General features: G+C 36.6%; 1 protein-coding gene across 1 annotated transcript in view; it reads left to right on the top strand.

The window, feature by feature from the left end:
* The window catches only part of LOC112521435, a 26837-nt gene continuing 1047 nt past the window's right edge, over positions 1-25790 (top strand). The window contains exons 1-21 of the mRNA XM_025130294.1: positions 1-438; positions 1235-2247; positions 7116-7231; positions 10363-10571; positions 12583-12702; positions 13701-13829; positions 13928-14053; positions 14532-14587; positions 14692-14791; positions 15863-15980; positions 16132-16341; positions 20906-21230; positions 21896-21989; positions 22228-22336; positions 22675-22943; positions 23254-23378; positions 23699-23933; positions 24309-24497; positions 24580-24863; positions 24937-25144; positions 25226-25465. Of these exons, the coding sequence (XP_024986062.1) occupies positions 1400-2247; positions 7116-7231; positions 10363-10571; positions 12583-12702; positions 13701-13829; positions 13928-14053; positions 14532-14587; positions 14692-14791; positions 15863-15980; positions 16132-16341; positions 20906-21230; positions 21896-21989; positions 22228-22336; positions 22675-22943; positions 23254-23378; positions 23699-23933; positions 24309-24497; positions 24580-24863; positions 24937-25144; positions 25226-25465 (4110 nt within the window). The 5' untranslated portion in view covers positions 1-438; positions 1235-1399. The remainder of the gene's footprint in view (positions 439-1234; positions 2248-7115; positions 7232-10362; positions 10572-12582; positions 12703-13700; positions 13830-13927; positions 14054-14531; positions 14588-14691; positions 14792-15862; positions 15981-16131; positions 16342-20905; positions 21231-21895; positions 21990-22227; positions 22337-22674; positions 22944-23253; positions 23379-23698; positions 23934-24308; positions 24498-24579; positions 24864-24936; positions 25145-25225; positions 25466-25790) is intronic.

Raw genomic sequence — 25790 nt, 5'->3', positions numbered from 1 at the left:
TTGGTTGGACTCCTTGCTACTTTCTTTCACTTCACTCCCTCACAAATCTCCAAGTTTCGTTTATTAATTGTTAATAAAACCCAAACACCACTGCCATCATCATCATCATCGTCGTCCCATTTCAATTCAAGCACAAAGATTTAGATACTGGAAGTCAAGTGGGTTTGTTGAAAGAAAAAAGGAATTACCCAGACAAGATCACTCAGTTCAAACCATAAAGTCGATTCCTTTTCCGTAAGATTATCCAGAAATTTCCGTTGTTTCTTTCACCTTTCTCTCTTATCTTTCATGTTCGTAAACACACACACGCACACCAAGTGTTTGATATATGATTTGCATCTAGTTAGGATCATCCTGGTGCGAGTAATTCAGCTAAAACTTGAGTCAATGGTGGCTTGATTTCGTATGAAGCATTCAGATAGAGATCTCCAGTTCTGGGTAATGCGGATATCATATTCATGTTCATTTCTTTTGTGACAGTTTGTATAATATGGTGTGTTTGTAATTATTTTGTGTCTTCTTATTTTTATATAATTGTTGGGGTTGCAGTCTGAAGTTTGGTCCCCATTGCTGAATGAACAATAACTAAATTTTTTTCCTTTTTTGCAATTGTCACCAAACTCTTCCACCTATCTATTAGAATGGGTTGCAGGGATCCACTATTACGGTTCAAAGACCATTTGGTAAAACAATATATAAAATTATTGTATGCTTAATCACGCCGTTTATGAACTGGGTATGTTTGATATCTGTTAAATAAATTTCACTGTTGGAATATGCATAATTGAAACTTTCTGACACAAATTTTTGCTTATTACTATTGGACATTTCAGTATCAAACTGTTTTATATTTGCTTGGCTGTCGAAACTGTAATCCAGGTTTTGAGTATGGTCCATTCTTGATACATCCATTGGTCAATCATTTTTAGAGGATTTTAAGAGTTATTATATTTTTATAGTCAATTATGTTGCATTTTGATGTTCCAGTAGAAGTCTCCTGAGCTAGTAATTAGGTCAAAGTTTTAACAGTGACAGAACTAAAACTCTCCAAGAGTTTTTTCTTTTATTTTTTTACCTAAGCTCTTGGAGTGCATGCACAATTTTTCATGATTTCTGGAAATAAAATTATTAGGGTTGATCCAAGAGCTTGGAATAAGTTCTGCACGTTCATGTTCATTTGGTTTTATTCACCTGTTGTCATCTCTAAACTGGAGAGATTTGGTTCTGATTGCAGGTATATATGATGTGTAAGAACTGTAAAATGGTACTGAAACCACCAAGAAAAAATGTGTTGGGCTTTATGGATCAAGTATAGGAAGAATTGACTGACAGTAAACTGGTCAAACCTGAAGATTTATGATACTGGTGTTTTCATGCACAAAGTGGGACCCTTGTTGTCATGCGTCCACTCCTTTGTCATGGGTACCTTTCTTGGTGCATTCTTGCTGGACATATCTTCGTAATTGTGCTCTCAATGAGTTCAGGGCAATACGAAAGAAATTTCACTGACAAAGGAACTGGATCATCTATCGACACTGGACCTTTTCCAACTGTTGGTTCTGAAATTTCAACTTTGAACTATATACAAAGATGGGATGATCCACCATTGTCATATAATGGGATCTCTTGCGAAGAACTGGGAGGTGTGGGGTCATTTGACACTACCTGCTTACTGAACTCAGATGTTAATATAAGTTCTGATCTTTATGTATCAGCTAGTGGAAATATCGAGATCCTTCCTTCTGTTTTGATTGTTTGTCCCATAGAAGGTTGCGTGATTAGCTTCAATCTCTCTGGAAACATCAAAGTTGGAAAAAATTCTGCTATCATTGCTGGTTCTGTTATTTTCTCTGCAGCTAATATGAGTATGGAATCTTATTCCTCGATAAACACCACAGCTATGGGTGGAGCACCACCTTCTCAAACTAGTGGCACTCCGGTAGGGCATGAAGGTGCTGGTGGGGGGCATGGTGGTAGAGGGGCTTCTTGTTTAAGGAATAATAACACAACGTATTGGGGTGGTGATGTTTATGCTTGGTCTACGTTGCCTTATCCATGGAGTTATGGAAGCAAGGGCGGTGGCACATCAGATGAACATAAGTATGGAGGGAATGGTGGTGGGCGTGTTAAGCTTATTGTGAAGGACCTTCTTTATATGAACGGATCACTGCTAGCAGAAGGAGGGGATGGAGGACTAAATGGTGGAGGCGGATCTGGTGGAAGCGTTGTCATACATGCTTTAAAACTGTAAGGACTTTTGTTTTGTGTCTGTTCTTCTGTGCATGCCATTGGTGTGTGTGTATATCCATAGATATATTAAACCAGATGATGCTATGATCCATGAAATAAATTGTTGAGGCAAGCGACTAAGCAATTGTAAAGTTGAATGCCAGTAGCAAAACATTCACAGCAGATGACACCAACAAAAATGAATCGTGGTTATGAAGGATTTATCAATTGTGGTCATCTCAGATTGTAGAATTGTAGTCGTTAATGGCAATTCCATGTTTTGATATTGCATGTAGATGTAAAGATGTACCGGTATATTATTTTTCCAGTCATATGCTTCTTTATTAAAGGAAAGGAAAATTTGCCACTTTATTTTAATTTAGCCACAATCGGGGTTTGTACCTTTTTAACATCTTCACCAACCATACTAACTCTATGCACTGAATTACAAAATAGCCTTTACTGGCGTTTAGCAGGCAATACAGGTAGCAAGAAACCGAGTTTGATGAGCTTCAAGAGCATCTATCTCTTTATTCATACCCTATACTTATCTAAGACCTTTTCTTGCTTGGGCATATTTATGAAATAGACATGTGAATCATTGAACATACAAGCAACAATTTGGAGCTAATGAAAATTGTAAGAACGAACGCAAGCAAGATGGTAGTTTGCAAATTTTCAGGTATTATGTTGTTTCTTTTAGATCTAGTAGGAATACAAGGATGAAAAGAAAGATGAGTATCATGTGTATCAAATTAATGAATCTCAATATGAGTAGAGGAAAAAGAGGGAGTCTGAGACTCATGAGGAGTTCCTTGATTAGGAGCCATAAGTTCAAGAGGACTTTGTGCATATCGTATACAATGATCTTATGTGGGTGAATGATCTTCCTACCATTGGTTAAACTCTTAGTTGAAAGAATAGACGCTAGAGCATTTATAGGGATGAGCTAGGAGCTCTAGGATGAAAAATTCCTGAAGTGAACATCTCTTGTGGTAATAAGTTGAATGGTATTTGTATCATAAATCAACCCTTTGATTAGAAAGATAACCAAGTAGAACATATTCAAACAATTTAGAAGTTAGTTTGCTATGGAAGTTGTGCAAAACAAACAAACAACAATTTGTATATGTACATAAGAAGGTTCTTTTGTGAAACATCTCATATGGAGTTACATTGTTTATGGAATGCTAGCCAATTATTCATTGAATGAACCTCTCCAAGAACCGAATATCTTCAGTATTGGCTAAGAAAACCTGCTTAAAGATGATGTCTAGCAACTTGCTATGTGTACACTCTCTTAGTTCTACCATTTTGTTGAGGTTTATAAGAGCATATGGAGTGAGGAATGAAGCCTTTGTGGTTAAGAAGAGTGTTGATTCAGAATCTGTGAATTTGGTGTATTACTATATTTTATGGCCTAAATAGGTTACCCGGACTAGGTATGCACAAACGCAACAAGCTAGACATGTTTTTATTGGACATAAAGATCCATAGAGCTCTATTGTGATCAACAGTAGTCAAGTACTAATTATCATATTGAGTAAGATTTCTATCAACATCCCAAATATCAAGATGTAGCAAATTTAAAAGGACTAACCAAGAAAATCACCGAGAGAGAGAGAGAGAATTTTATGGTGCTTAGCATAATGCAAAATGGAACAAACACAACCTGTTTGCTCTTTATTACAAGACAAGGAAGTGATATAATTTGATCAAAAGTTTTAGTTTCCAATGGAAGGATGGCCGATAGTGCAATAATGAGATAGGATCGAGGTTAATTGATGCCAGTTGTGAAGGAATATGAGGTGCAATGTGGTTGGTATCCAAAAGGTATAAACCTTGACGATGCTTTCCTATTGCAGTCCTCCTTCTCAAGAAATGCTATCATGATAAAAGATGACAGAGAGAATGTGATCTGACAATTAACTAATTGAAAACATAGTTGATATATAGAAGAACAAGAACCTATTTGCGTAAAGTTCATATGAATACCCAGAAGCACAACAAGCCTTGTATCTCAATTGTTGTGGTAAGCTAAAATGAACCGCAAAAACTTATATAATATAATGGTGAACTAACGATGAGGGATAGGATAAAGAAGCGGACAAACTAGAGGAGGTTGTGGTGAAGCTATTTAAGGAAAAGCTCACACCACCATTTTAGGTCGCTTGTTCATCTTGAACATTGACCTTCAAATTCATCGGCTAGAAGAAGAGACTTGTATTTATAGGTTGGTACGAGAGGTAGTGGTCAACCAAGAATGCCATGGATTGGTACGAGAGGTAGTGGTCGATCAAGAATGCCATGGGGAAGCAGTGAAGAGAGATTTACATGTGGATTATGCCTAGAGAATTGACATTAGGTAGGGCCTCATGGAAGGATACCATGTTTTTGTCTTCAAACCTTGGGGTTCACTTTATGTTTCATTTGGGCTACACCATTGTATACTTTCTTTCTGTTTCATATTTAGCCTAACCCAACTATTTTGGGATAAAATGTTTGGTTTTATCATGGTGAATGGGAACCAAAACCAACTATAAAGAGGTGAAACCTAGGTAAAAGAGTGAACTTATGATGATGTTTGGTAGGAACATCTTGCATCAGATTCAAATCAATGCAAGTGTGATTTGTAGTCCACTATCTGCTTTCATGACCAAATTGGAAGAAATGTAAGAATAAGAAATTTTGACATGTGATTTTTCATGAAAGAATCATAGACTGCATAGAATCTATTGCTCTGCATCATTAGAAGGAGTTCATTCTTATGAAGCCAATCAGTCTTGCTTTAGGTATATCTTCCTCTTACATTCTTTTCAACAGAATTTGATGACATTCATCTTTAGCTTGTAAGTCATATAACAATTTAAACTTAAGTAACTTAGGCCTTTGTTGAAATCCATTGTTTTAGTTGCCATGAACCTTGTAGAGTCTCAATTAAAGGATGGCCATGACGACAACCAATCAATTCGTAATATTATTCCATATATGGCCTTCTTTACAGTAACAACATATGGCACCCTTTCTGAGAGGATACATTTTAAAGGCATCTGTGGTTTGACTTTCATTAGCATAGGTTTTCTGAGCATCATGAATTCATGATTATGTTGGTGGTGGAAGATGTGCAGATGAAATTGTGCTGTCTATATATCATAAGCTTGCCTTGAGTTTCTTTGAAAGATAATAAGCTGACAAATACTTGGAAGAGAATTCGTTTTGCAGACAAGACCCCCCATTATTTTAATTTATTTCTTATCGTGGCTTTTTTGTATTTCATAGTAATAAGGCATTTATAACAATTGCCATCATTTGTGACATCAAGAGCATCATAGTTGTGGTAATAGTAATTTGGAATTGAGAATTGTCTTGAATACGTGCATAGTAGTGATCACGCTTGAGTCGCAACAATGCACCATATGCGACCAAGCACCAATCTAGTTCCCAATAGCAACTATTGCTCACAAAACCCAAATATGAACAAATAAGAGGAATATGGTTGTGTTCTAAACATGCATATAGTCCACAAGTAATAAATTTTTGCAAATAACGTACAATGCTTCATAAAGTAAGTAGGGAGAACAGTGTTCATCTAGATTTACCTGGAAATCCAAAATGGAAAAGCCACTGGCTGAGCAGCCAAGTTAATCCTCGATAACAATGTTGGTACATGAGTGAATGTGCATTCACTGCACTTCCAATGAAGGAGAAGAGTAATGGTGTGCGTATGAACAAGGGAGTATTGCTATTTTAGGGTTTCAATCAATTGTGCCATAATTTGGTAGTAGAAACCCGTTATTGGTCAAAAGCGACTTCAATGCAATGTGGAAGGTTGCACAATATCACTTCTGGTTTTGGATTTACACCATACAACTTCCATAAGCTGACTTGAGAAGTCGCCTGGATGTTGTGGCAACTTGGATACGTGATCATGGAAGTCCTGAGCATGTCGTTTGTGTATGTACCGTAACTTTTCCTCCGTTTCGAATGTGACTTGTTGAGCGACTTTGAAAGTCATATTAAGCCTGGTGGCTGAATTGAGAGGCATTTTCAAGAATTGAGCATCATACTTGTAATCAGAGTAATTTATGACTCAAGCTATACATTGAGCTCATTAGTTGATAAACAAGTCTCAGTTCCAAAAAAACTTTTTATAAGTTGTAAGATTGCTAAGCAAATCAATTGAACACGAAGCAGAGAGAAGGGAAAAGGAAGACAGTAAGGCAAAAATCAGCCAAAGGTGACAGGTCTTAGTGTCCAAACAACTTCAAAATTTGAAGGCTTGCTATAAATTGTGAATGCATGATAATTTAAGTAAAGTTTATTGTGTATTTTTTTTAATGCCAAGTCATCAATAATGATAATAACATTAGATGATAGTGGAGGAACTCTTGCATGGGCAGAAACTAAGAAACTTGTTGGTTATAACTGGTTGTTCACACTTTGGTTGTACTATTGATGGGTATGGAAAGCTTTGGGATATGCTCTGTGGCAATGGTTAGTGTTTGTAAAAGTTCACTAGCAGAGGACTAAAGTTCTTGTTTACTTATTTTACCAAACCTAGTTTTCTCATACAAAGAGAGAATGTGATGGAATATAAGAAGTATGCATTCTTTTTACCAACAGAGTCCGTTGTAGTGTGTCATTGACAACATGGCATACTGATTGTTATGTGCCCCTGACATGAGTAAATGAAGAAAAACCATAGAAAAACAAACTTCTTTAGGGTCAGATTCATAAGCTTTTAGCTATTTTATTTGATAATTTTTTGGTATAAGTTTTACATGATTTTTGTGTACCAGTCATGGTGAGATTGACTTGTTCTTATGCCCTTGTGTTCTAAATGTGAAACCATCTTTAATAAGCATCCGTTCATACTTTTATGATAGGAAGGGTTTTGGCATCGTCAGTGCATCTGGCGGAAGTGGGTGGGGTGGTGGTGGTGGAGGAAGAGTTTCTCTTGACTGTCACAGCAAGCAAGAAGACATAAAAGTGAAAGTCCATGGTATGTCCTGATCACACCCAGTTTGTGGCATTCTGTAGTTAACTACATGATTTTTACATAGTTGCTTTAGTCTTTATTTGCGTATAATGATGTTCAACATGGTTGCTGTTATGGCGAACATTCATGCTTAAGGAGAACTTCCAAGAAATCATACTTCCTCTACTGCTATTTGGATGGCCACTCTTTTTTTGTTCCCCTACAGGCAACAAGAGAAGAAGTTTCATTGATAGTGAACTTCGAGTACATATTTCACAGTTTGGTCTAACAAAAAAACTAGATTTTATCTCAACAAACATTGACAACTGTCCACATGAAAATTTTCTGCCCATTGATTTGGGACACTGTCTAAGGCTGTCACTCACTTGTTGACTTGCACCAAATCTGCAGAGTGAAAGCACCTAGAACCAGAGGCGTCCATTGTCTTTGTTAATTCAAACCACTGCATATAGCCTATTGAAGAAAAATCACATATAAATGAAGGTCACTGATTCTTCCACAACCAGTGAACATCACGAAGTTGGTTTCAAACCTATTTTCAGATAGCGACAGAAACACCTTCAAGCGATTTATTGCCAAGACTGAAACTGAAATCATAATTGGACCTAAAGTTGATTCATAAGGATAAGATGAGATGGTCAGATGCCTCTGTGTTGTTACTTCAAAAGTGATAGTACCCAACAATAACTGACTAACTACATGAAACAATTTTGCTAAATAAAGACGATGCCAAGTGGAGATTGATATTTAGCTGAAACATACCTAATCGGAAAAAATTGGATATCCATATCGATTCTATATATTAGAAATCAATCCTCCTAAATGCTGAGATTGTTAATTTTACTGAATAAATACAGTTAACACCAAGAATCTATGAACCAAATATCACCACATCGAGTAACTCATTCTTGAAGTGTAAGTTTGACTACATTTGACCAGGAAAATCTACGAACCACCAACCATTTAAAATAACACACTTACAATCGCTTGATCCTACGGCGTAAAATATTTGTGAATGGCCACATATAGGAACCAAAATCAGTATCACCAGATTCTACTCCCCTGAACATACACTGATAGTTTACCGTGGTTGACTTGCTGTTGAGCCTTCTTAGTGATTGTGCTAAAGACCTTAACAACATAGGTGGTTTTGGGTGGATTTCATATTGACTAGAATAATAGAAATGGATGGTTGTTTGAAAACTCCCTTGAATGCGAGCAGACAGGGTTGGCACTTGGCAAGTGACATTTGATCTTGAGTAGATGAATAGTACCTTCATGTCCTTTGGAAGGCCACTATGATAATAGCTTAAGGGGTTACACTCAAGAGTTGTTTTTTCTTTTAAATTTATTTATTATTCTCCAATCAATGATCCATCACTTCTTCTCTATTCAATTACTTGCTAATTTTTACCCAAAACCTATCAATCCTCTCTCTATATATGTATATGTATGTATATAGCCATATTCTAAAAAACGCGCCTTGGCGCTGCCATGGCGGCGAGGCGCAACCTTGCTGCCACGTTAACCCCCTTGGCATGGATATGAGGCTTGGAGCTCGCCATGGCCTACCATGGCGCGTTGTGGCGTTATATGGTGTGGGAGGAAATTTGCAATTTTTAAAACTTGAATAGAAGTAAATATAACTTTATAGTTTATACGGGCCAAATACTTGATCAACAAAATGGGGAAAAAGAAAAAACCATAAATTACTTCTCAACATACAAAAAATATTGTTCGATTACTTTCATTTGTTGTTCTTTGATTTCATTACTTTGATTTTGTTGTTTGATTACCAAACAGAGACTATAAACAGTGACTTACTTTGTATATTTGGTATCATTTTTGTAAACTATGTATATTTGATATCAAATTATCAATTCATGGTTCTTCTTTTGTTTATCGTTTTACATGAATTTAAATTGTTAATAACTTGATCGTTATTGTTCAAGAGACTGACATAAACACACGCACACACACACATATATATAAATATTATAGATTTGCCGCCTTAAGCCATGCCTTGGAAAACGCCATGGTCTTGCCGTAACTTGTAAGGCTTGAGGCTTGACCTCGCCGCCACACCTCAATCCAATTAGAACCTTGATATATATATATATATATATATATATCTTATTCCATTCAATTAGTTTACATATAAGAAGGCAATACTCATCTTTAAAAAGATGGTGTGTGTGAGAGAAGTAGGTAATTTTTGCAAAAGAAGATTTGGTCACTGATATCTAGGCTTGTCTCTGGATGATACGTATCATGAAAGTCTAAATTTTATCCTAATTTTTGGCAATTTGAGGACCATTTCATGAATTTGGTTTTCTACGTCATACTAAGTTGCGTAACGATGAATATATAGCTGACCAGAAGAGATGCATCATGGGTCTGACATATCATCCTGATTAATTGCCTGAAATGATAGATTCTGGAGTCATAAAAGTCATGATGTCGGAGTAATCACAGATGATAGTCCATGACTTACCGTAAATTGTCTCTTCCAAGTTTCAGAAAAATTGCTTACAGTCTATGTTAGATATAGTAACTCAGCAATTCATTTTTGGATCAAATATAGAGGGTTCACACATACATATGGTGTGTTTGTAGTATTGTGTATTAGCGTCGCTACTTCCTGTTATACTAAACATGATCAGTTTTTCTGTGAGATAAATTTGTGCATGAAGAGGAGCCAGGTATCATTGACTTCAATGATAAAAATCTTTACCACCAAATTGACCCCTACTATTATTTGTAATACTTAAAGTTCTTTGGGAGAATGTTATTTTGGAGTAAATGAACTATTTGTATCATCTTTTCCTATCTTGTATGATAAACTGAAAAAGAAATCTGTAATACTCAACCACACACTTCAGTTGACATTTGAAGCATCTCATATAATGATGTTGGATCTTTGATTGTAAGGCCTTCATGTCCATTTGCTGAAGTGGCTAATTTTTCACACTTTTTCTGCTGTACTGTATATGTAACTTGATTATATTATATCTTTTCATATTGTCTTCTCAGCTCCTAAATACTACTGTTGAGTGATGATGAAGTTACATCAAAAGATTTGGCTTGTTGACAGTTATGTCTGAAGATACATATTTTTTCTTGTGCTATCACAGGTGGTCACAGTATTGGCTGTCCGATGAATGGTGGAGCAGCGGGTACTTGTTTTGATGCATATTTACTGAGCTTGAGAGTTGACAATGACAATGTCACTACAGAAACAGAAACTCCTTTACTTGATTTCTCCACTAGCCCGTTGTGGACGAATGTTTACATTGAAAATGATGCAAAAGTTTTGGTGCCACTACGTTGGAGCAGAGTTCAGGTTGGAATTACTATTCAAGTGTGTGTGTTTGTGTGTGCATGTGCCCTAAAACTCTTTCAAGGTCAAAGTTGCATGACTTGGAACTAATGGCATCTTACCTGAGTTGTAGCCAATTTTTCAAATTTAATCCCAAAAACCAATTGGTTAAATAAAAATAACCCTGATTCCCTTGAAAGACAGAAGTTTTAACCCATCAACACTGCAGACTATGAAGAGAGAGAGAGAGTTGATTGATCATCATGCCATCAGTAGTAGCTGATAGAGAGACTCAGAGAGATGCAAGAAGCAAAAGACAAGTACCTGTTTGATTTTGTGGCTTGTTCCTGGTTTTTTAGGTTTAAAGCGAGAACCGAAAAGTACTTCACTATTTTACGGGTTAGCATGTAGGGATTTCTTACAGACATCCAAAATTATATAAAGAGCACATGCTCTATTTTCTTCTTCTAAAAGGATAGAAAGAGTTGCGTCATGTCCCTGGAACCCTTCTTTCTTTACAAGCAATTATGGGAATTTACATCTACTTTTTGTAGAGATGAAATTTAAAGATGGTTACAAAAGCATCATTCGAGTGTTGTTTTGTTCTATGTGAGAATTAAATATAATATACCTAGAGTTTAATATATAAAATGGGTTTTTTAATCAGCTTGTTGCCTCAGGGGTAACTAGCCTTTCACGGTGGCATGCTGTTGCCTTAGAATTTTTGGATCCTTAAGATCGACTTATCTCCTTCTCTCTCTCTCTCTCTCTCTCTCTCTCTCTTTCACACACACACACACACACACACTCTCTCTCTCTAACGTCACATGAAAAGAATGGCATATTAACTTTAGTCTACTCCAAGGAACCACTGTTGCGGAACTTGTCTATCACATACCTTTACACTTGGTCTTGTATTAAAGCTTAACTACAAATTTGGTAAAATTGGTTTGAGTTTGTTGTAACAATGTTATAATAGCCATGTCAAGCATCCTACTGAATTTTCCCTCATTGCCTTCTGAACTATTATCTTTTATCCGACCATATCTCCTCCTTAAAATCTACTCAGCTATTTATGAATGTTGCCTTTTCATATACCTATAGTCTCCACATGATAAACATTTCACTTTCTTGGTATACAACTTACCCATCAAGTTGATTTGGACATAAGATCTCACAATGTACTTCTGCATACAACAAGCCTAACATGTTTCTAGTACAATACATTTGCATCCAAATATACTCTAGATTGTATAACCCTTGAACTCTAGGCTTTTACTTACAGTTTTTGCTTAACATTAACCCCTAAAGTAGTCTCGGTCAAAACAAAACATTATACAAATGAATACCCAATTTGGTTTGGTGTATATATTTTTGCATACCTGTTATTAATGTGCATCAAGGGATCTGGGCATTGGAGGATTGTTAAAGCTTGCTATGCACCACTTGTTTCTCTTTATGTAGCTTGAGTTGTAAGATGAGCGAATGAGAGGGATGGGAAATAAGTGGAGGGGCATTCCACTCTGGGAAATTTTGCTAACACGATTCCTAGACTTAACTTTGATTATAAAACTAGGATAGAACATCATCTTTTGGCAAATGGGGACATTAGATCTAACAAGATTGTGACGATCCAAGGAATCATTTACAATGCCTGGTTGTTGGTGGCTGAAAAGTTAAAATCTATAAAGTTGACTCTAGTTGGTTTTGTGTTGTAATGACTCCAACTTGACTGATCCATTAGTGACATGATACTATGTTACAGTTACAAAAGCTTGAAACATAAATCTAACCAAGGAAGAAGGTAACAAATTATTCAGTTTTAAGAAGCTAAATAAGATATTTTGTTGGAAATTGAGTTATTACTACTTAATTAATATATCTGGTGTTACATATTCTAGTATAATGATAAGATCTGCTGCTCTGTCAATGCTAGAGGCTCATTAAAGTGTAATATTATCATTAAAATAACTGTCATATATGATATTCATCTTGACATACAGTGGTGTTTTACTAATTCTTTCTGTTTGGGTAGGTGAGAGGACAAATTAAACTAGATTGTGGTGGCAGCATCATCTTTGGGTTGTCCGATTTTCCAGTGTCTGAGTTTGAGCTTGTTGCAGAAGAACTTCTTATGAGTGATTCCACCATAAAGGTACAAACATGATTTCAATGGTCTTAACTTTGTGGTTAATTTATAAGCTGATTGGCCGTATGCGTTAAAAGACTTAAAAGCATGGATGAAACCTGAGATACTATTATGCCCAACGTTGCTTCATGTGTTGTTTCCCTTCTTTTCTCTACGTTCAAGGCACATGTCTAAGTTGCATAAAAAAAGTTTATGGGTTATTGAGATCTTCTTCAAATACCAATAATTTGCAATATATGCCTTTTGTGGCCTCCTCAACTGCCTTTATCGTCTTAACCTCCATCTATAGTGTGGGGATAACAGCTAATGGGTGGACTGAACATGAACATTGATCTCTCACGTGGAGAATAAATGTTAGCTACATAAGTCTGCTAAATTGTGAAAGGGTGGTAAACATTATTTTTATTAAATTAAACAGTTAATCATGGATACATAAACATGATTTTGGTAAAATTAAACAGTAAAGCGTGGCTGTTAGTCAAATTAGCTCACTAAGCATCATCTCAAGACAAACTAGTTCAACCATCAAAGGTTTGCTCTATTTCTTGCCGAGTTAACACCATTAATCACACTGAGTGGACTCAATATGATCATGCAGGAGTGTATTGCTCGTTCATGAAATTGAAAGTTTGCTTGAGACTTTGAACACGGTCTCGCCACAGGAAGAGAATGAATTGCAGAAATATCTACTAGATCTGTGAATGACCCTCTTTGTTTTGTGAATGTGCTTATACATTCAGAAAATTTAGTTTACACAAAACTGAAGAGGAAAATGAACGCTTCTCTTAAAGCCTTTAGGTAATTTCTCAAGGAGAATACTGTAAATTCTAATGTATCAAGGTGCATACAACCTGGGTGGGTATGTTTTCTTAAGAGTGTAGTGGTTGCTAGTTGCTACTTGGACATTCAAAGCCCTTTTCTTTTTCAAGTTACTTCTTTAATTTTGGGTACACGAAGTAGCTATTTTATGTAATTCTGAAATGGCTCTCTTTCTATATATGAAGGTCTATGGTGCACTTAGAGCTACCTTCAAAATGGTGCTCATGTGGAACGCTCAAATCCAAGTTGATGGTGGTGGCAGCACACTTTACACTATTTCAGTTCTTGAAGTTCGTAACCTTATTGTTCTGCGGGTATGGTAAATCTTTTTGCGGATACTATTGTGAAGACATACAAAAGCTTTATCGCAATACAATTTTGTGAATCTGATCATAACTGTCTGTTCTGGCAGGAAAATTCCAGCATCAACTCAAATACGAACTTGGCTGTTTATGGCCAAGGACTTCTGAGGTTGACTGGTCAGGGTGATGCAATCAAAGCGCAAAGACTTTCCCTTTCACTATTCTATAACATAACTGTAAGGTCTTTTCTGGAGTTAATTTTATTTATTACCTTTTACTTTTCATGTTTACTTATGCAAGTGTTTCTCGTTGTGGTAGTCTGTATTCCTTATTTACCAAGCCAATTAATCTGATCTTCTAGCAAATACTTTATTATGGATGCCTGTGCAAATGAACATTATACACAATAGGTCGATAGCCTCCTGCTCTATTTTCTTTATTTTTTAAAAAATCATATGACAACAACTATTTCTTAGCATCCAAGCAAAGATTTTTTTCCGCTGGATGCTTGCAAATACTTGCATTTTGGATGACCTTTCTGCATGCTACTATCCATTCCTTATTAGCGCATGCGACGCATCTGGCACTTGGTGTTGCATGATTCGATCTGGGTTCCCCTGAAACCACTTCAAAGAGCTCTTTGTTATTTTCTTATCTTTATTTCTTGAAGTCCAACTGCGGAGAGTTTCTTTCATAATCACTTGCTATTCACAGATTGGGCCTGGTTCTTTGCTTGAAGCTCCATTGGATGATGATAATAGTAAAAGCATGTGAGTATGGACATCTATTTCATTTTGGCTTGAAATGCGGTTGTTCTATAAGTTGAGAATGGTGCAAACTGTGTATTAACCAATCTAATTAATCTTTTTGGCAGGGCAACCAAATCTCATTGTGAGAATCCAACATGCCCAAGAGATTTGATTTATCCACCTGATGATTGTCATGTCAATGACACACTTTCTTTTTCACTACAAGTAAGAAACACTAAACTGTCTAGGATATGCATTCCCTGGTAATATCAATATTTAATTTAAAGTATTTATTTGTGATGTGTTTCATTGTAAACTTTATATGGTTCCAGATATTAGTAAATGCCAATCCTTATTTTGAAGTGCAGCCAGTATTCGAAAAATCATTAAGCAGAGCTAGGTGACAAGGCAACCTAATGTTTGATTGTCAGATGTAGATTAAGCAGATGCTTAATCGGATGCATTAAGCTGAACATTGCAATGTGTAAAATACAATTACCTTTATGCCATGTAAACGTTAGAAGTTAAATAAGCATTTGATACTATATACACTTGCTTTGCTAAATAACTAATTTATTTATTCCATTTTTCTGCATTATGAGGCATGAAGACTTTGATGTTGATACTTTATTATTTTTATTCACTTCTTGAGTTGAGTCTATACTTGCTTGTTTAAATTGGGTTACACAGATAGAAGCTGGTTTTATTTGGGCCAAAATATCTTTCAATTGGACTTGACTAATTTTTTTTATCTGGTATACCATTTAAGTCTTGAAGATGAGATTTGTGTAACAAGGAGTGTAGCTTATAGGTCTATTTTGCTTCCATAGAATGCAACACATCTCTCTTGGGGTAACATGTCATGTCCTTAAAAATACCAACGTAAGTACACCCTTCTTCAGTGTTGTTGATCATTTCATTGATGGCCTAAGCACATATCCTCTTCATCCTAAGGATGTTTTAGGTTAATCTAATGAGCTTTGTTTCTCCAACGCTAGTCAGGCAAAATTTATTCTCGGATTAGTTTCCAGTTCCTTCTGGAATTCTAAATAATGTAACTGACTGCGATGAGTACTAGGGTCATGGAACCATAGGTAAAGACTGTTTATCCATTTGAAGAGAGTAAGAATAAAGAACTGAAGTGTAGGTATCCTAGACTGTAACATGAAAATTTGAGGTTAAAGATTGCAAGATCTTATTGTTGTGTAAAGTTGAGCTTATCATATTGCAAGCTTTTATTATCGAACTAGATGAATTAGCTACTAATTTTGTGGCTTCCATTTGAACTTTTGGCAGATTTGTCGCGTTGAAGACATAGTTGTGAATGGCATAATTAAGGGGAGTATCATTCAAATCCACAGGGCTAGGACTGTCATTGTGGAGACAGAAGGCATGATAACTGCTTCCGAATTAGGTATTTTTTTCTGAGCTTTTGCACTTAGTAGCCAAGACTTGTGTTTGCCATCTGCTTGTTTAGTTAAGTTCCGTTTCAAACTGTGAATGACAATTTCTTTACCCAATCTCCTTGTAAATACTTCTAACTTCTGTCTAAATTATTTTTCCAGGTTGTCGAAACGGTTTCGGTTTGGGAAACTATTCAAATGGAGCTGGTGGTGGGGCCGGGCATGGGGGCAGAGGGGGTACTGGATTGTACGATGGAAGGCTTAGTGAAGGTGGCAGCACATATGGTAAACCAGATCTTCCCTGTGAACTGGGAAGTGGAACTCTTGGTCCTAATGAGTCTGTTGGACGTGTTGCTGGAGGAGGAATGATAGGTAAGCTTTTTCTGAAAGAACTCTTATGACATTAGTGAGATTCAATAAGATCGGTAATTATTTTAACTTTCATCCAGTCATTGAAATATTCCAATGTCTTGTTTTTGCCACTATGTAACATCACCGACTAGGTTTTTCCTTTCTGTATTTATTTTAAGTGCTGTGCGAAGGTGGAGTAAAAAAAAATGTAACATCTGCCTCCAGTCATTTTTTTTTTCTATCTTTTGGCAAAAGAAAGTTTAATCAATAAGATCAACTGAAGTTGAAGGGCAGTATAAAGGTTTGATACATCAACTCTTTAGGAAGTTGATTTCTATTATCTTAAATTCAAGAAGATCAATACACATTACTGCTTTAGTTATTGCAAAGCTATCCAAAAAGTACTACCTGTTGAGCGTTGTAGCCTTTGTTAGAGTTTGGTTATGTATATATTGTATTAAGTTAGATGTAGGCTTTTGTTTCTTATTCTCAAAGGTGGGCCAAAGGCCATGTATTATATTATATAGACTTCCCTTTTAGTCACTTAAATGCATATACTTCAAACTCTAATCATGGGTATTAGAGCCATTAGCAAGGATGTGATTACCAAACTTAGCCTCTTAAATTAAGTTGCTACTACATCAGCCTGCCACCTCTGCCTGCTGCTGTTGCTGCGTGCTACCGCCATGTTTGCCGGTGGCCGCAATTATTGCCGCCGCTTTCTACCACTGCTTGGAATCACCAGAGACTATCTGACTAGGAAGTTTTATGTTGAGATGCAGTTCCTTTCCCCAAATAGCACGAATCCGATCGGTAATAATAGAGATTGAAGCAGCATCCAGTTCTAACTTTTATTGGGGGTTTATCTTCTCGTTGCATCTTATGTTAGTCCTTGCTTCTCAATTCTTCTGGTATCTCTTCACTTTCTTTGACATATCATTTGTGTTGCAAAATATGTTCTATTTAGACATCGTCTAGAGATGTTACGTAATCTCTACCCTTGCTAGTCTCTCGCTCATCTAGAAGAGGAAGCCAAGGGATAGAGAGGAGGGAGAAACGGTGACCCTCTTCAAACCAAGATGATAAGAAGATATGGTGTCATTCTTGCAAAAAGTTAGACCACCTAAAGTGGGATTGCCCTAATTGCCTCCCGGAGGATCCTTGTATTAACCCCTATTCCAATAGGGGATTTTTATGATATTTGGCATGTCTAGCTTGCATCTGGAAATATATCACTACTTTTGTTGGGTGCTATAGTTAAGAGGTGATTAGCCGACTCCATATCTGCTCTTTGGACAAGTGCTTTTGACTTTAGAATTAAATTGGCATTGTAATGTACTATGTTGTTACAACGGTCAAAATCTGAAATAGCAGTTATAGCGACGGTAAAGCTGTCCACAAATAGCGATTCATGTAATAATTACAATTATATATAACTGTATGAATGTATACATAACATCCTATATATTTTGAAGATGAACATAAGAACACGTGAATAAAAAAGATGATGAGCAATCGATGTTGGAAGACAATGTTGTTGTGAAGAGAAGATGCAGAATAATAGATTGGAATAGAAGAGACAAGAGAGGAATAGCGAGTTCACACACTAATATTGCAAATCAAAATCAGCCCCCAAGCTTGTAATCCCTTAAAACGACTTCTCTAAACCCTTTAAAGAAGGCCAACTGAGAGCCCAACTCCTAATTGCGGTGATTAGCGTCTCTATGAGCAGAACCGCTATTTCCCCTAGGACCGCTAACCGCAATAACACTGATATTTTACCGCAATTAACAGCATATATATAATGTATATTATTTACCTTCTTTCCTAGCTCTCCTTCTTGGATAATGACTTTCAAAGCATGTCATCACAAGATTGCGGATGGTACTATTTTGTCTGAAAATATTTCATTTTCTTCTCATTCCTTTGTTTGACTAGCTAATGCCATTGGAGGGGTTGAAAGTCCCATATTACTAACTAAATACAACTTCTGGATGTTCTAGACATCCCGTTCTTCTAAAAGCTTAATTTCTGTAAACCAAATTAAATTAGCTGCGTTTTATATTCTCTTGGATGCATGTTTGTTCGATATTCCCATGTCAAAAAAGGTTTCAGGTGTGTTATAGTCCTTTATGTCATTATTTTTCTTCTCTGAGTCACGGAGCCTCCTTCCTCTTCCCATTTTTTTTATTCCAAGAAATTCCGAACAATTGTCAGCAGATAGCGTTCCTTTTATTACAAAAGTTTGCACTTGACAATGAAGAAGTTCCTTTGATCCTGTATCACTAGTTTTCAGTCCATGTTGTCATCTAATTCAACCGCACTTCTTTATACTCTTGAGCACAATATCCGTTCTCCAGCATGAACCGTACAACCCATGCACCCACTACATGATCCAAAATTATCTGGTCCATATTACCTCTGCACCAAAATCTTTGGATTTGCCATTGATAGTCATGTTGTCACCTAGAGTGTGCAGAAAGCTCTCCAACGTCATGATTGGTTTTTGGGCTATGTAGGAGGTGATAGATACCCTACAGAGAAATATATGAGTTACACCTGATAGCTTCATATGCTGTTGAAGCATTATCTTGTCGCTAAAGGGAATTCTCAAATTCTATGGCCAGGATGTCTTATGTTAACATGTGTGGTTCTAGACGCTATGAACCGTTGGCTTCTATTTCAGCTAGATATCAAGAATGTCTCCATCAATGGAGTCCTTGAGGAGGAGGGATATATGAATCAACCTCCTTGGTTTGTTGTTTGTTAAAAATCTTCGAAGGTCTATTGGTTATGTCGCTATTTATATGGGCAAGTAATTTCCCAAAGGTTGGTTTAGACGGTTGTCTAAGGTTCTTTTGTAGTTTGGTCCGACTTGGAGCCTGGTTTGGTGTTCTTTTGCTACCAAAAAGGTGGATGCATTATTTTGTTCTATACATCAGTAATATTATCACTTGAGATGATGATCTAGCTATTACGAGCTTAAGGATTTTATTATCAATTTATGATGCTGCTATTTTCAAGGGATTGAGGTATCTCGTTTGTAGCATGAGATACTTCTACATCAGAGAAAGTAGGTCCTTGACCTCTTAATGAAGTGTGGATTGTTAGGTTGGTAGCTATTAGATTATTTGGTTCTTCTTTTCTGCAAGCTTCTTGGATTGAGAGAAATATAGGAGATTGGTTAGAAAACTCAATTATCCAATTATCACTTGTCCAAATCTTTTGCTCGTGGTTGGTATTATTGGCGTGTCCGTTTTTGCTCCGTATACCAACCATTGGGATGTCGTTTTCCATATTTGGAGGAATCTAAAGCATCTCCATGATGAAGCATCATGGATTCTATTTTAACTTAAGTCATAGTCGGGTTGGTGCCCTTCATCGAGGAAGGGTACGGATGATAGCTGGATTCACTAATGCAGATTGGGCCAGAGGTCATAAGTTATTGTATATTTATAGGAGTAATCTAGTTTCATGGATAAGAAAGAAAAAACCCACTGATTTTCATTCCATATCCTTCCTCTACGTTCAATTCACATTCGAACATAACATTACTTTGCTAATATGCTAACAAAATTCTCACGGAAAAGTCTGATTGACTATTTGTATAAAGTTGCATATTGGTCCTTATTCCCCCACTTAGATGTGTTAGTGTTGTATAAATAACTCCGCGTAAACACTTGACTGACTTTTTAAAAGCAAAGTCAAACTAAAAGTAAATGATCCCAAACAACTGAAATACAAATCATCCGATATCAATTTCAGTATAGAAAGGATTTTTATAACATGTAGAGGTGAACTAAGTAATGCGCAACAAACATCCAATACCAACATTTACAAACACAGTAGTGAAACAATAAAGAGATAGAGAGACAAGATGATTTTATTGGGAAAAGGCAAGAGCAGAGGACGCCAAAACTTATCCACTATATCGATTGGTGTGATTACAAGCTTGAAGAAGTAGCAACAATGGTTACCAGAGCAGTTCTTGTGTATGTGGTATTTGTGTATATTGAGGGGGTAAAGGGTAACAAACAAAATGACCAAAATCTAGTAATAAAACCCGTCTGGTGCTCGTATGCCACTTACTGTGGACTTGCCAAGTCACATGTACCACAAGTCTGATCGGGTTAAACGCGACTTCACATGCGGTGTCACAAGTTGCATGCAATTTGTTGCTTAGGGATTTAAGTCACACTCCAATTAATTATGTTATTTATGTATAAATAATAATTTTTAGGGTTTGGTTTCTTATTCTCCAAGTCTACAAAGGCCCATGTTTTATACATACTCCCTTTTTCATCAATATAATGCATGTAGTTCCAACCGTTATTACACTACCAATCATCATATTTATTGTTTTCGAAAGCCAAATGAATGAATTCAGATCATTTTGAAGTTATAAGATATTACAAAATTTGACTTGTAAAAAGACCGAATTCCTCCAGTTTCTGAAGGAAGATCATGTAGACAGCATATGCACTAGAAGAAAATAGTTTGCAGCATGTGGAACTACTTTTAACATTTTATTTCTTTGAACCTGAAATCTAGTTTCATTATATAATTACTCTTTCATTTATGACAGTGATGGGATCTATTCTATGGCCTCTTACAAAGCTTGACATATATGGATCCATGAGGGCTGATGGTCAAAGCTACGGGAATGCAACGACAAACAGTAATGGCACTCTGATTGGAGGATTAGGCGGTGGTTCTGGTGGAACCGTTCTTCTTTTCATACAGGCAATTTCTCTCTTTGATAACTCCTCTTTGTCTGTTGCCGGAGGCCATGGTGTCTCTGTTGGGGGTGGCGGTGGAGGAGGTGGAAGAGTTCATTTCCACTGGTCCAAAATTGGCACGGGAGATGAATATGTTCCTCTTGCAATGATAAATAGTACCATCAGCACATGGTAGGGTTTCTATTCTAAAAGCTTATTCCACATTACTACTTACCCCAAATGTAGTTATATTTGTCCTTGAACTGTCACATCTATGGGTGATATCAGCCTTGAAAGTCATTGAAGGCTATTCGATGGTTGGTTCCGGCTGTTGGAAGGAATTGAGATTACTTGGATGCTAGAAAAGTTGGATTGTGACCAAAAGCACCAAATGCATCAAAGGAACGGCTTTATGAAAAAAAAAATTATGCTAGCTGTTGAACTTCATATGCATGAATGAAAGCCATAGTGAAGCAGTCATAGATTTATGTAAATGCTGACAGAAAGTGAAATGTGCCTTGATGAATCATACTCCTATTAGAAACCCATGGCAAATTATGTTTTTTCAGTGAAGACACCTATGCAGTATTCGTAACATGATAATTGAATAATTGCTATAAATTTCATCTAGAAATATTATTGGGGTGTTCCTAAATTCTGTACTGCATTGTCTTCCTCTTCCTCTTTTAGTTGTAAGAACATTTTCATCATAAATTGTTATTGCGGTGACAAAAGCTATTCTAATGGATATGTTAGGTCGTTATTAGTAATCTATTTGCTCGAGTATTTGGATCACACATCATATATAATAACATTGTTTTTTTTCTTAACTGCATCTTACTTTGTATTTGCTACAGGGGTGGTGAAGGGGATGGGGAGGCTCTTCCTGGAGAGGAGGGTACAATAACTGGAAGGAAATGCCCCAAAGGGCTTTATGGCACATTTTGTGAGGTATGCTTGTTTTCTTTTCGTTTAACTATGTTCAGACTACAAATGTGGCATCATCTAAAAGAACCAACTTTTTTAAGTCGTTCAGTTTGTTTAAGCCTTTCATGCTGATTTAATGAGCAGTGTACATGTATGTTGCATGATTCTGTTTCATGACTCCTGGGGCCACTCGTATTTGGTGAATATTTTCAACTTTTAAAACACTTAGTAGGGTGTTCATTCTTTTTCTGTATGTTTGCAGGAATGTCCAGTTGGCACTTTTAAAGATGTTGAAGGCTCAGATGATGATCTCTGTACTCCTTGTTCCCTTGAAAACCTTCCCAGACGTGCATTTTTTGTACATGTTCGAGGTAATTTTAAAATATCCATTGCAACACACGTACTTGGCATATGTACACACACACATATATAGGGGAGGGTTCAAATGAGAGTGGTAAAAAGGTTGAGAATGTGAGAATATGGAAAAAATGGATGAAAAAGTCTAATTTGCTCCTTTTTTGGTATAATTTGTCTGCCCCAATTTTGATTATATTTTAGATTTTAAAGGTAGGGGCTAATCTTTTTAGCTTTAAAAAAGGTGGTCAGATCATCTAATGGATGAGATCTATTTTCACATTAAACATTTCTCGCAGCTGGCAATAAGTGTAACCTATTTACCGTAATCACACTTTGAGTGACAATCATGCAGGTGGAGTCCCCGAGTCATTTTGCCCCTACAAATGCAGATCAGAAAAATACAGGATGCCAAACTGCTACACACCTCTTGAAGAGCTGATATACACATTTGGAGGACCCTGGCCTTTTGCTCTAATGCTTTCATGTGTGGTGATTCTTCTTGGTCTGTTTCTAAGTACGCTCAGAGTTAAGCTTGTTGGACAAGCTTACGCTTATGAAAAAGTAGATTCAAATGATCACAGCAATCACCACCATTTTCCTTCTCTTCTTTCCCTATCTCAGGTATGATAATATCTTTCTGATATATGCACTTTTAAACTATTTTCCCTTTAGACGCAAGTCGTAGCCCTTTGCCATCATACAACATATAATAATAGTGCCCATGTAGCAGGCCAACCGGAGTTTGTACTTGTGACAATTCAGTTGAAAATCTACAAACCCCGCACAATTCAGTCGAATCCTGAATCCCACATAATGTGTAATGCTACATAGGCACCATTTGTTAACATAATATGGCTAATTCTCATGTTTACACTATACAACAAGCGTAGTGAAAAAATATTTTGACCTGCTTTATGAACTTTTTGTATAGGTCCGAGGAACAAGAGCTGATGAAACTCAGAGCCATGTCTATCGAATGTATTTTTTGGGTCCCAATACATTTAGAGAACCCTGGCATCTTCCTTACTCTCCTCCTGATGCGATCATTGATATTGTGTAAGAAGTCACATTGACCAGAATGTTTTAATCGTTTTGTAATTGTTTCTTGGTGCATCTTGGGAAGCGTATGATTTTCAATGGACACATAATTTCTTTTACGTAAATAAGATACAAAGCAAGATAGATTTTGGATACAAGTTTATGAAAGAACTTGTCTAGAGGTTACTCTGTCAAGAACGACACTTTACATTTAATCACTGTCTCTTATAAACATTATATTTAATTGGATTGGCTACTAGTGAATATAAACATTATCTTTCAAGAATGTGCAATTTTTCTTCCTATGTATGTGATGTTTAACTGGATTCGAGATGCAGATATGAAGATTCGTTTAACAGATTTATTGATGAGATAAACTCAGTGGCTGCATATGATTGGTGGGAAGGATCAGTTCACAGTATACTTTCATTGCTTGCTTATCCTTGTGGCTGGTCTTGGAAACAGTGGCGTCGGAGATACAAAATCAATCGGCTTCAGGAGTTTGTCAAGTCTGAATATGATCATTCTTGTCTTCGCTCCTGCCGATCAAGAGCTTTATATAAAGGGATGAAGGTTCGACTTTGTACATATTTTGTTCGTGCTACTTTTTTCATAGATTAACATTAAAATTATGCTTTGCTAGCATAATCATTCAGCATACTAGTTGGATGTATAGCATCTTTGCATGAACTTCCTGCTTCTCATGTAGACCTTCCTTAGTTTTCTAAGACCATCTAGGGTTCATATTATAATACGTTAATAGTATAAGAGGTTGAAATTATAAAAAATATATGCCATCCCTTTTACATCTTATCTAGATACATCCCAGATACCAAGAAGAACAATCATAACAATGCTTGGGAAATATCTCTTTTCCTTGTAAACTGTAACTTCTATGCATATATTCCGTTTATCCTATTATATTCAGATTGGTGATTATTAATGCAGGTTGGTGCGACGCCAGATTTAGTAGTTGCATACATCGATTTCTTCTTGGGTGGCGATGAGAAGCGTTTAGACATGGTAACAAGTATTCAAAAAAGGTTCCCAATGTGCATAATTTTTGGTGGAGCAGGAAGCTACATGTCACCTTACAATCTTCATAGTGATACTTTGCTGACGAATCTTATAGGACAGGTCTTTTCTTGTGATATATATTCATTTAGTATTAAGTTGTGGCATACTTCATTTCCTGACATTTGTACATCTGATTGGCCAGCATGTTCCCTCAAGTGTTTGGAATCGTTTGGTGGCTGGTTTAAATGCCCAGTTGAGAACCGTGAGAAGTGGATCCATACGGTCTGCTTTAGTTCCTGTTATTAACTGGATAAAAACTCATGGAAACCCCCAGCTTGAGTTTCATGGGGTTAAAATTGAGCTTGGATGGTTTCAAGCCACTGCTAGCGGTTTCTATCAGTTGGGCATTTTGGTAATTGTTGGTGATGATTCTCTCCACAACCTCCACCAGCCTGATTTGATAGAAAACAGTGAAGAATCGCCAAGGTAACTTTATTAAGTGTTTTATAGATTTTCTTAAGAGATTATTGTATTTCTAATCAATCTGTATACCATCCAGGCATTTTGCAACCATTCCAGACAAGAGTCTGAAGCAGTTGCAACCGAGTCAATCGTATACAAGTCATGCATTAACTCGTAAAAGGGTAGCAAGTGGAGTTAATGGTGCCATCATCAACGATGCTTCTTTAAAATCCTTGGATTTTCGGAGGGATTATTTCTTTCCGTTTTCTTTATTTTTGCACAACACAAGACCTACTGGGCGGCAGGTATGTCACTATGCTTAAATTTTATTTTGAGGAAGCATTTCAGCGATCGTTCATCAATGTGATTTTTTAGTTGCATTTCAGGGTACGCTACAGCTCCTGATATGTATCTTGCTTCTATCAGACCTTTCTGTCACTCTCCTCATATTGCTCGAGTTCTATTGGATCTCTCTTGGGGCTTTTCTAGCTGTTCTGCTGATTCTACCTTTGTCATTGCTTTCCCCTTTCCCGGCGGGTTTGAATGCCTTATTTAGTAGAGGTCATAAAAGGGCTTCACTTGCACGTATCTATGCACTGTGGAATTCTACCTCTGTTTCAAACATTGTAAGTTTCCGTTATATGGCTGAGGATTATAGGTTATAAGCCCCTTATTATAGACACCTATGAACTGCATTGCATGTCAAAGAGTAATCGTTCGAATCTAAAAGGAATTTCAGATGTTATAATTTGTGTGAAAAGAAACATAATAGACAATGTAGATTCTATGGTTCCACAAAAGAAAACATGAATTTTGAAATCATAACCAGTAGCAAGGTGTTTGTTACTACAATTGTCAATTAGCTTGTTGATATGTAGTTGGATCACATTCACAGATGCTGTGAAATCAAACCAAACGGACCCAATATCTCACCTGGGGGTGGGGGTTTCT

The sequence above is a fragment of the Cynara cardunculus genome (assembly GCF_001531365.2).
Source record: "Cynara cardunculus var. scolymus isolate 2C chromosome LG 11, CcrdV1, whole genome shotgun sequence".
Classification (NCBI taxonomy): domain Eukaryota; kingdom Viridiplantae; phylum Streptophyta; class Magnoliopsida; order Asterales; family Asteraceae; genus Cynara; species Cynara cardunculus.
This window is presented reverse-complemented; position numbering and strand designations above follow the sequence as displayed.